We start from the raw sequence: 11,955 nt of genomic DNA, 5'->3' as shown, positions 1-11,955 counted from the left end.
TTTAAACAAAGGCACAACATTAATGTAATATAATGAGCAAGTAGAACTAAGCACATGACAGATAAGGTTTCTGATGAGTAATGAAGGATGTGAAGCAATCTAGAGAGCCTAAACTAGACTGGTGGTGACAAAGGTGTATGTGAATATTAAGTGACAAATGGGCCAAGGTAGGGTGAAAACAAATAACATACTGGATGATCATAGGGTGTATTCTTTGTGGGGTAATTTGCAAAGTGAGCTCAAAGCCTTATTTGTGAGCAGTTTAAGACACTAGCTAAGAGATGGAGCTGATGATAGAGGTTCTGATTTCTAAACATTTGACGGAAGGAAGTTACAACACATCCAAGTATTTAACAAAGGTTGTTCGGTCTTGCACTATTCGGTCTTGTAATCAGTTTTAACAGATGATACCAAAAATAATTACATATAAACAAAAATTAATTTAAAAAACATAACTATAAGCACAAAGCAACCCATGCTTCTTTTCTGTACATCCAGTCAGTAGTTACTGAGCAACCAGGAAATCACGCATCTGAAAGGTCATTTCAGAATTTGCCAGATTGTTAAGTGGATGGTAAAGTTCAAACAAGAACATTATCTTAAATGAATTGACAAGATGACATAAATTAACACTAATAAAAGTTTAGCATAATGTCAAGAAATACTTATTTAGAGAAAAAGTGCCCAATGTATGATTTATAAGACCATAATACACAGGAGCAGAAGTTAGGCCATTCAGTCCATTGAGTCTGCTCTGCCATTCAATCATGGCTGATAAGTTTCTCAACCCCATTCTCCCACTTTCTCCCCATAACCCTTGATCCCCTTGACAATCAAGAACCTATCTATCTCTGTCTTAAAAAGCGGGAGAAAAAACAAGAAAGCAGGAGAATGGTGTTGAGAAACTTATCAGCTATTATTGAATGGCAGAGCAGACTCGATGGGCTGAATGGCCTAACTTCTGATCCTATGTCTTATGTTCTTATAAATCACACATAGAGCACTTATTCTCTAAGTAAATATTTGTTGACATTATGCTAAACTTGTATTTTATTAATGGTAATTTATGTCAGCTTGTCAATTCAGCTTAAGATAATGTTCTTGTTTGAACTTTACCATCCACTTAACAATCAGGCAAATTCTGAAATGACCTTTCAGATGCTTGATTCCCTGGTTGCTCAGTAACTGCTGACTGGATGTACAGAAAAGAAGCATGGGTTGCTTTGTGCTTATACTTATGTTTTTTTAATTCATTTTTGTTTATATGTAATTATTTTTGGTATCATCTGGTAAAACTGATTACAAGACCAAATAGTGCAAGACCAAACAACCTTTGTTAATTACTTGGATGTGTTGTAACTTCCTTCCATCAAATGTTTAGAAATCAGAACCTCTATCATCAGCTCCCTCTCTTAAACTGCTCACAAATAAGGCTTTGAGCTCACTTTGCAAATTACCCCACAAAGATTTATAGGAAGAGTAATGGATGTAAAATTGCTGTTATTTTTTAAGAAATAATTAGACGCTGCAAAGAATTTCATAGAATTTACTGCACTGAAACAAGCCCTTCTGATAACTGATCTAGGCCAGCCTTTATATTCTATATGAGCTTCCTTCTGCTCTTCTTCATTTGACCCTGTCATTATGTCCTGACATTTTCTACCTCTGGTCTTTGGGTAAAGGGTGCTTTTTTCATCTATAACCATCTTTTGACCTGTGGAATCTTGCAGAGTCCAATTGGCAGGTAGACCTTCTGTTGTTATCATATAGAAGTATCACACAGGAAACACACAGAAAAGAACTAGAGATAATCTTCACCTTATCCATCATTAGGACTGCAATTTTCCTTTCTAATTAAAGTTACCTTGTAATGGAGGCTCCTCCCACTCGGACAGCACATGAAGCAAATGTCATTGATTTTGCTCAAATAGAATGAGAATCAGTGGGGACAATCTGTTCAAATTATGAGTTATTTTGCAACATAGAGCTTGTGAGTTTTCCTTTAAATTTTGTTGCTCTGTACTTTGGGCTAAGCTTCATTCGTTTTCTATAAATATATTTGTATATAAGTTGTTTGATGAATGATAAGATTAACATAATGGTGACTGGCCTTTATACTTCTCTAACTGAGAATAATGATGGTCTTGAGCATGTAAATTTAACCCAACGTACATGCAGCAAGATTTTATTATGCCCTCTCACATTCCCCTTGTTAGTCAGCAAAAGCACATGATAGAACGTGCTACAAAATGTTATAAAAAGCTCCATTGTAAATCCAACACCAAAAGTCACATGATTTACCATAATTACAAAGATGAGAACTGCGTCAAAGATAAAATAATTTGCAACTATATAGAAATAGATATAGAAATAGTTTCTGAAGAAGGGTCTAGGCCGAAAACGTCAGCCTTCCTGCTCCTCTGTTGCTGCTTGGCTGCTGTGTTCATCCAGCTCTACACTTTGTAATCTCAGATTCTCCAGCATCTGCAGTGTTTATTTATTACAATGCATCATTTAGGAACGTGTCCATTATGAACAAGTTTCAATGAGCAGAACTGTCTGTGAATTTCTCTTATTCTATAATGGTTCAAATGAACTGACTTGATATCTTGACGAACCTAAGAATCAGTAATTGTTTTTGTTCCATCTGAATAGGGACCTTGTGTAATAAACCCATGACTAAAGCAGATGTTTGATGGTTCCTGAGCTGCACATAAACCTGGTACACATGCAAAGTTATGCGTTCAAGGGCAAATGAGATATTCTGAAGCTCTTGAGGGCAATCCTGCTCTTGAGATTAAAAGAGTCTGTGATTATGAAGGAGTGGCCATAGTGCAGTGGTAATGTTACTGAACTAGTAACCCAGAACCCCAGACTAAAGATGTGGGGACACAAGTTTGAATCCTAGCGTGGCTGACGGTGATATTGGAATTCATTAAAAATCCGGAATTATAAGATAACCATGTAATTATTGGTGATTGCCATAAGAATTGATCTGGTACACACCAATAAGCCGCAGGGAAGAAAATCGCTGGCTTTACCCAGTCTGGCCTACATGTGACTCCAGACACATACCTATGTAGTTGACTCTTAAATGCCCTCTGAAATAGCCCAAAGCCATTCAATTTCAAGGTCAAATCAGGATGAGCAATGAATGTTCGGCTTTATCAGCAATGCCCACATCCCATATGTGAAAACAAAATCAAGTAAATTTTGTATCTTAGCAGAAGAAATAACCAGACTTATCTCATTTCCTGCTTTCTTATGCCCCTGTAGTTTTCATATTCTTTGTTTTCATTAGAGGAAGCAAACGTTTCTCTCTCATGCAGGTGTACCAGATTGTACTGCCAAATCTATTAACTTCCAATTCTGTAAGTCACGATGATGCTGTATAATGCATTGGTGAAACATGCCCAGAGCAATACTACGCTCCCAGTATTGGAACATAAGGAGACTTAAACCAATGCCAAGAAAAGCAACAAGGCTGATCCCTGGTATAGCAATGTGCTTTATGAAGAATCATTTGATAAGGTAGTGTACTTCAGGCCATAAAAAAGACATGTAAGGAGAGATCTTATAAAGATTAATATTAATAGAAATTGACCTATTAGCCCCTCAAGCCTATTCCACAACTCAAATGCAACATTGTTAAGGTTCTTGATTACAAGAAAGCTGAATATATTTCATTCTCTCTTGCCAGATTAAGCAGATGGAGCAGCTTCATAAGGATTGTTTGTTTCCAAATGATGCATGAACTGCACACAAACTGTTCTGTTTGTGCCACATGACAACTCTGCAGAAAAGGAATTCAACTCCCTCAACATCCAGCTGGAAATCAATGCATTATACAATTCAATACCTGATATTCTGGCAGCAGACATAATGCCTTCATTATGTGGCAGTGCACCATGCCACCTACATTTGAGCCATCACTCCAAATCAGACAGAGGCAACTGGACAACAAGGGTTATCCTAAATGACCACAGCTCAAGCTCTGGCATACAATCCACTCAAACAGGCACCACACACATAAATAAAGTCAAGAATGACAATTATCTTATAATGTTATTTCTGTACCTGGCCAGAATGACAAAAAGCACAGGTTGAAATATATGAAAAGTGACACAGTGTTTCATTACAAACAAGATAATCAACAGGAAGAACAATTTGGCAGAAGACTGCCAGTTAAACTCAAAATGAATGTAGAAAATGACTAGCTGCTTTTGTGGAAGACTTTGTTATGCATATTTCAGAAGAAAGACTTGCAATGGACTACAAGTTTGTCTTTTGTTTTAATTTATCTTGTGATTAGCTCTTCACTGTTGATTTTTGAAATGGCTTACTGCAATGAGAATTTCCTCAACATACAATTGATTTAATCTTTGGGTCCCGTAATTTGTAAAATCTGCTTTATGTTACACATTGCAATAATGTTGAACATTTAGAAGTATTTTAGCATGTAGCATCTTAAAAATAGTTAACTGTATGGCAACTTGTGTATCTTATCCAATAATCTCCTTAAGTTATCTTTTCCAAATAGTGTGATAGAAAGTGATCCATGTGTGAACATTCTTGAGCTTGGCCTGGCTTTGGAGAGAGGTACTTTGGCAGCGTCTGAAAAAAAAATACTGGAAATCACAACGAGTCAGTGGCATCGATGGACCGACAGCAAGCTAACGTTTCAAGCCTAAATGACTCCTCATCAGAGCTGATGTGAAGTGTGGAGGGGACAGCATTAATACAATAGTGTGGGGGCAGAGTGCTGGGGGAGAAATGGTGCTGATAGTGCAAATTAAGTGATCAGAGACCACTCTCACATTCCAATCACTTAATTTGCACTATCAGCATCCTTTCTCCCCCTGCACTCCACTCCCACACTATTGTATTAATGCTGTCCCCTCCACACTTCACATCAGCTCTGATGAGGAGTCATCTAGACTCAAAGCATTAGCTTGCTCTCTCTTCACGGATGCTGCCTGACCCGTTGTGATTTCCAGCATTTTTTGTTTTCAGTACAAATTCTAGCATCTGCAGTAATGTTCTCCTATTTTGGCAGAGTCTCCCCGCCTGAAGATCAAGGACAAGACACAATAGTTTCTCTCAACAGTCATCCTAATCATCTCTGTAATGATGGACTCCATGTTGTAGAGGGTGTTCCAAGGGACACAAACTGAGACAAGAATCAATGGAGGACCATCAGTTGGTGAATGACTATCTTTGGTCTGTTTGAAGCTTATTGGTCTACCAGTGAGTGTAAATAGATGTCAATGACTAAATGTTACAGATTGGCACTTACCAAGATCTATGATTATGTGTTTGTGGGATAAACTAGAGGTTGGTGCAGCCACAAATACTCACATGGATGATTGACACACTTGGTTTATTAATGTCCTTTAGGGAACAAAGTCTGCTGTCCTTATCTGGTCTGGTCTACACGTAAGTGCAGGCTCATAGTAATGTAGTTGACTCTCAACAACACTCTGAATGGCCTTTCAAGTCACTCACTTTCAAGGGCAAATAGGCATGACCAATAAATGGGGCATTGTAGGAAATCCACGTCCAATGAAAGAATAGAGAAAAAAAAGCCCTGCATTTTATGGAATCATCCTGTAACTTTACGTTTCAACCTCTGTCCTGGTCATTGGCTCCCCAGTATACCATTTATCCTATATTTTATTGGCAGTGAGTGGGAGACTGCTTTGCCTCTTGCACAGTCCTTTTACCTTTGGTGCCTGAACCAGTACATGTGCTACCATCAGCCTGCCCAGCCGCAAAGACGACCAAAACATGACTCACCAGTGCAGGAGGAGAGACATCTTTCTGCCCTGCTTTATGAAGGGTAGTCATATTTCAGAATTCAAATATCTTATTAGGAATGAGCTCCGGGAGGATCAAGGTTGTACAGAACAGTGGATGCTAAAACTGAGTGAATGGGGGAGACGTTGTGTTAGGAAAAGGACTTCACTGAGCCTTTGAATATAACAGCGAAGAACATTTGAGTTCCATCATCTGAGGCGTGGCAATCTATTCGGACTGCAACTCCACACCCGTCTTCCTACTTTGCCCAAGGTACTCCACATTTCTGACCCGGACTTCCAAATTGGTCCATTTGACAAATGTGCCATGTAAACAATCTAGAGTCTTCCATCATAGTGTGGGATCAGGACTGCAGATCAAACCGCATCCCCTATTTACTTTTGTAATTCAGGATTTAAAGGTCCCAAAGCATTTGGACAAACTACAGAGAGAAAGTAAGTGTATAAGTTAGGTGGGTGATAGAGTAGGATGGCAGGTGGGTGAAGGGCTAGGATGACAGAAGGTTAGGTGAGGGAATCAAGTGGTGAAGGTGTTGGGTCAGAGGAGTGTTAGTTGGGGTCGGTTCAGGTCTGACTCCAATTCAGAGTTGGGGCCTTTTTGCAGCATTCCATATATTAGGTTAATTGCTCCTTCTAAGTTGGGACTTCTGAACACTCTCAACATGCATCTTTCAAGGCATGGTGCTACAATGACTACTAAATCCAGGCCTTTTTTAAAACTTTCATGATGTGAGTGTGTTCTGGCAAGGCCAGAACTTGTTCCCCATCCTTATTTGCTCTTGAACTCAGTGCTTTACTAGGCCATTTCAGAGACAGTTAAGAATCAACTGTCATTCTATGTGTCCAGCTTCACATAGACTACATACATCAGGTGAGGAGGGTAGAGAGATTTCCTCTCCTAATGACTATTTATGAACCAGATTTTTTAAAAAAGCCAATTGTTTTACAGTCAATATTTCTGAGCCTAAATTTTAATTCAAACTTTCCCAGCTCTCTGCCAAGCTTGGATCTGTATCTGGCCATTCACCACCATCACCTGCTCCACTCACAAGGGGGCAAGATTGCGGTCTAAAGGCCTCTATGGTATACAAAGGGGCTAGAACTTTCCAAATAACTCGTCGTGTTTGACACGAAATATTGATATCTTTAAATCAACCTGTTCAGACATCTGGCGCAGGTGGGACTGTCTTCTGATCTGGAGGTAGGGTTACACTGACTGCTGCTGTGGATGAAAGAGCGCGTCCATTCACTGTTGCAGTTACCTAGCGGAGGCTAATTTTGATCCATCAACCTCCGGTTTATGTGCCTGGCATGTTTTGGATGCTCGACTCTGTTCCTATCATTAGTCTGCTGTCATTTTGAACTGTACCTCAGAGTACTAAACAGATGTTGAAAGAAAAGAAACTGCTCTTTATGTAATATTAGACTGGAAATGTTAACTTATTTTCCTTCAGAAATTCTAAGATTAATGTCTATGGGGGAATGAAGAGGTGGGGGGAACATTTTTCCTGAAAACAAGGGTTTCAGCAGAACAGGGATTATGTGCAGGAAGGCTCTATCACTGGTCATGACCGTACAGCCTGATTTTTGCTCCTACCTTTCATTTAAACCTTGAACAACACTTCCTTTTACTAATGTCTGACAGTATAATCGGAGAGTTACTTGAAGACATTTCTCGCGGAGTTATTTCTGTCTTTGGAGACAGGCGGCTGCGCCGGACAAAATGAGGGTCCTTCCTGAGTGAGTGTCGCGCGGTTGCCATGCAGTCGCTTTCCTTCGTCAGAGCGAGGTGTAGACCGAGAGAGAGCGTGGGTTAAAATCCGGAGTCAACACCGGGAGAGAGCGGGATAAAACCCGGAGTCGAATGTAAGTCTAGCTGGCATTAGAGCTCGGGTTTTGGAGATTGAGCTGCTGCCTTCCCTCATCATCGAGGCTGCTACTGTTTGATAGAAACTCCCTCCTCGCCGCCTTCCAAAATGGCCCTCCCTCTCTCCCTCCAATCCCAGAATTCAGTAACACAGGGGTCTGGAACTAACATGTTGTAAATATTTCCTTATCAACCTGTTCAGGGACGTTATTACACGCCTCTGGAGCAGCGGGGACTTGAACGTGAGCCTCCTGCCTCAGAGGTTGTGATATTACCACTGCACCACAAGAACCCCTCGTGCTAACTGATTAAGCAGTTCTGCACAAGCCGTTATTACTTTAGATCATCATAGATCATAGAATCCTCACAGTATGGAAACAAGCCCTTCGACCCAACAAGTCCACATTGAACCTCAGAGCATCCCACCCAGACCCAGACCCATCCCCCTATAACCCACCTAATCTACACCTCCCTGAACACTATAGGCAATTTAGCATGGCCAATCCACCCTAACCTGCACATCTTTGGACTGTGGGAGGAAACCGGAGCACTCAGAGGACACCCACGCAGACACGGGGAGAATGTGCATACTCCACACAGACAGTCGCCCAAGGGTGGAAAGCTGTGAGGCAGCAGTGCTAACCACTGAGCCACTGTACAACCTTTGTGTTGCAGATGTCAGTCATTCTCCAATTCCAGCACCCTTTCACACTAAACCCCCACCTTACTCAAGGCAGCTGTGGTATAATTCTTCAGTAATCCATGTCACATCATTCAGGATACATACAGAATGTAGATACTTTCTAGTTAACTTATTCAGAGAAGTTACTACTCATCTCTGGCGTAGGTGAGATTTGAACCCAGGCCTTCCTGGCTCAGAGGTAGGGACACTACCATTGCACCACAAGAGTCCCTGCCTCCCCTGTATAATCTACCTTGTTCAATGTTTGTGGGGAAAGAGGAACAAAAAGGGTCTTGATGAAGGCTTTGTATTTCTTTGTCAAATCCTTGCTTTATTTATCAAGGCCTACATTATAAAAGCCAAGGGAGTTATGGAAAAGCTCTCTAATTGGGCCATAGTGAAAGTATTTTGTGTGCTCAGTTTGGAGCACCACACTTTAGAAGACCTTGGAAAGGATGTAGAAGAGACTCACCAATTTAGTTTTAAAGAAAAACAATGTGTTGGGGAAGCTGTGATAGTATCTCTGGGGAGAATAACTGTGTAATATGTAACTTTATTTGGTTCACAGAGAAAGTTCATATCAGGCTTGAAATGTTAGCTTTCCTTCTTTCTGCATCGATACTGCCAGATTTGCGGAATTTCTCCAGCACTTTCTGCTTTTATTTCAACCCTTCAAAGTCTGGAGTATTTTGCTTTTACACTGATGAAGAATGGATGTTAATTGGACACAAGAAGCTGGGCTTATTTTCCGTAGAGCCCAGAAAATTAAGAGGAGATAATAAGAAACTGTTTTCAGAGGTACAGGATGAATGACCAAGGACATAGATATAATATTAGCAAAAAAGACTTGAGGAGACACATTTAAAAAGCAAGTTGTTGTGATCTGAAATATAAGGGTGCTGGAAGCAGACTTAATAATAACTTTAAAAATTGGATTGTAGAAACAGGGCTATGGGGCAAAATGGGATGATGAACATTCTACCAAAGAACCAGCGCAAGCATGATGGGTGAAATAGTCTTTTTTATATACTGTTTCAGTGCATGAAATACAGAATAATTTCAAGTCAATTTTTCACCAATTTGATTCATACTGCTCGAAACTCATCTAATTTCGAAGTTAAAAAGTCAAATTGTCAGTGCTGGAAATCTACTTTTTTGTTTGTATATTAATGCCTACCTTTATCCAAACTTTTGGTTGTCTGCTCTGATAACTTTTCACGACTCTGTCTAGTTTTGTTTGATAACACTCCTGTAACGTACCTTACTATTACATTAAAAGAATTATATAAAGCTTTGTTGTTCTCTTAAAATGCATTCTGTTTTCAGAAGCTTCATGTTCTGCTATTTTATTTACCTCAGTTTTGATTTCCTAGGATGGGATCTAGTAAAAATATAGTCCTGAAGTATTCCAAATCTTTTGCGTTTCAAATTTGTCTATTTATTAGTACACCAATGTCAAGGAAAGGACTGACTGGCCATCTATGAACTACACTTCAGTCATGATTGGAAACTTCTAATTGCATCCGGCAGTTTCTTGTTCATATTTTGAAAAACTAAATATTTCCCTCTTATTTACCAGTCCGTTACCATTGCTGTTTGGCTTTGATTTTATTAGTATACATCTTATGTGGGGTTTGTCGAATACTAGGGAAAATTAAAGTAGAAGAACCTCCTGCATGGTTCCTGAATAAGATATAAACCAGGACTTTGAATTGTCTTTATGGAATAATAATCGAGGGCTTCATGGATTCCTCTAAATTGTTTCCTCATTACTAGTTTAGCAGAAGAATTAACCTATTTACTTAAAAATGCATTAATACCATCTCATGCATACAGAAATTTCAGAATTTTTGCAACATACTATAATTCTGCAACATATTTCAATCCCCATACTGATACAGGCACAATGGACCAAATTACATCCTTCTGTGTTTTGCCATTTGATGTGTTATTCAGCTGATTAAAACAGTAAAAGGGGTTTAATGCATGTTTAGAAATGCATCCATAAATTTAACTTGTCTTTGAATTTCAGAGTTCCATCATGGATACAGACTTGTACGATGAATTTGGTAACTATATTGGACCGGAGTTGGATTCTGATGAGGAAGATGGGATAGTTAGAGAAGATGATGTAGATGAGGTAAGGTTATTTTCAACGTTTGACTTTAGGCCCAAGTAGCTTTACAACTCTTTTTGGCATTTATCTTGACAATGCCAAAATAACATCAATTATTTTTCAGATAGACCTTGTTTTGTTTTGGAATCACTTTTAAAAAAAGCTTTTAAATTCGTCATGTATGTGCATTTAATTCATATTTTGCTGTTTGAAAGAAATGGCTGTTGAATTTGCATCATGCAGTTTATTACTTCTTAAGCTATAAAACATCAATCTTAGCTGGTGCCTGTTGGAGTCCTTTAACACTATTAACCTTGCTCCAAAGTAGTCTGATTCCCTGGCCTCCTGACCTTTTCTTTAAAATAAACACAGTTAGCACAGCTTCAGTCCTTTTCCATATATTTGACAATACAGTTAATTTCTAGGGATGAGGAAATTGAATGCAAACTGATCTTGCTGCTTTAAAACATGGAAGGGTCTTCAATACTGTTTCAATGGACTAAGTGACAGAAGTGCAGAAACTACTGGAACCCACTTTGCGGAGCGTTACGATTTTCATGATATTGCACTTCAGCTGCTTGCTTATTGGATGCTATAAGCCACGGCTTTGGTTTTGTGCAGAACACAGGTGACTAAGGGAAAATGAATTAAGTCTTTTAGGCAAATAATATTCTGGTAATACTGTTGTTCTTTGAAGCAAGTACAATAATTGTGCAAAATAGTTTTTAGATTGTATTTCCAACTGTTATGAGTAGAGGCTGATAACTTTGAAAAATAAATGTGAGCTTCCAATCAATGACTGACAAGGATCATATGACAAGGTTTCAAGTTTTAAGACTTTTGTACTAAAATCTGAAAGCTACATTGAATAAACGTTGTTTCTGTTTCAACTTATACTCTAAACTACAGAATAGATCCTCTATTTAAATTTTGCAATGACTGGAAGATTCCCTGTCAAGCTTGTACTTTACTGTATCCCTTAAGTGGACACTTCTGTAGGAAACAGCCCAAACCTATTCTTAAATTTGAGATTCTCGGTCTCTCTTTATGGCCAAATCTAGGTGAATTACCAGATACATTTAAACTGTCCTAAACTTTATCTCTTCAATCAGAGCACAAGCTCCGATCTGAATAGAAATGTTGAATAGTTATAACTCCAATTTATCAGGAAATTAAGCAGCTTTAAAGTATAAACATTTACAAAAGCTGACATTCCTAACATATTCCTGAAGCTTGGAAATTAATTGTCTATCTGTTGTCAGCATGCCTGTTTAGGTTGTCATATCGTTGTGAAAGCCTTGCATTTTCTTCACTGTAAGACAGCCCAGACCTCTCTTTCAATTCACCTTAGGCTTTAGCAATGAAGCCACCAAGTTTGTTGTTAGCACAATTCAGGTTATAATATTATTAACCCTTTCTGTCCTTCCTCTTACCTTAAAGGTAAGGAGACGTTCTAAAACACAAGCATTTTATA

At 38.9% G+C, this 11,955-nt stretch overlaps 1 protein-coding gene across 1 annotated transcript in view; it reads left to right on the top strand.

Moving 5' to 3' along the window:
- The first annotated feature begins 7,535 nt into the window (after positions 1-7,535).
- Positions 7,536-11,955, top strand: part of eftud2 (elongation factor Tu GTP binding domain containing 2) — a 45,500-nt gene continuing 41,080 nt past the window's right edge. Inside the window, exons 1-2 of the mRNA XM_048614532.1 lie at positions 7,536-7,682; positions 10,398-10,505. Of these exons, the coding sequence (XP_048470489.1) occupies positions 10,407-10,505 (99 nt within the window). The 5' untranslated portion in view covers positions 7,536-7,682; positions 10,398-10,406. The remainder of the gene's footprint in view (positions 7,683-10,397; positions 10,506-11,955) is intronic.

The sequence above is a fragment of the Rhincodon typus genome, chromosome 30 (genome assembly GCF_021869965.1).
Source record: "Rhincodon typus isolate 14 chromosome 30, sRhiTyp1.1, whole genome shotgun sequence".
Classification (NCBI taxonomy): Eukaryota; Metazoa; Chordata; class Chondrichthyes; order Orectolobiformes; family Rhincodontidae; genus Rhincodon; species Rhincodon typus.
Note: the sequence above shows the minus strand (reverse complement) of the source record. Positions and strands in the feature narration are given on the sequence as shown.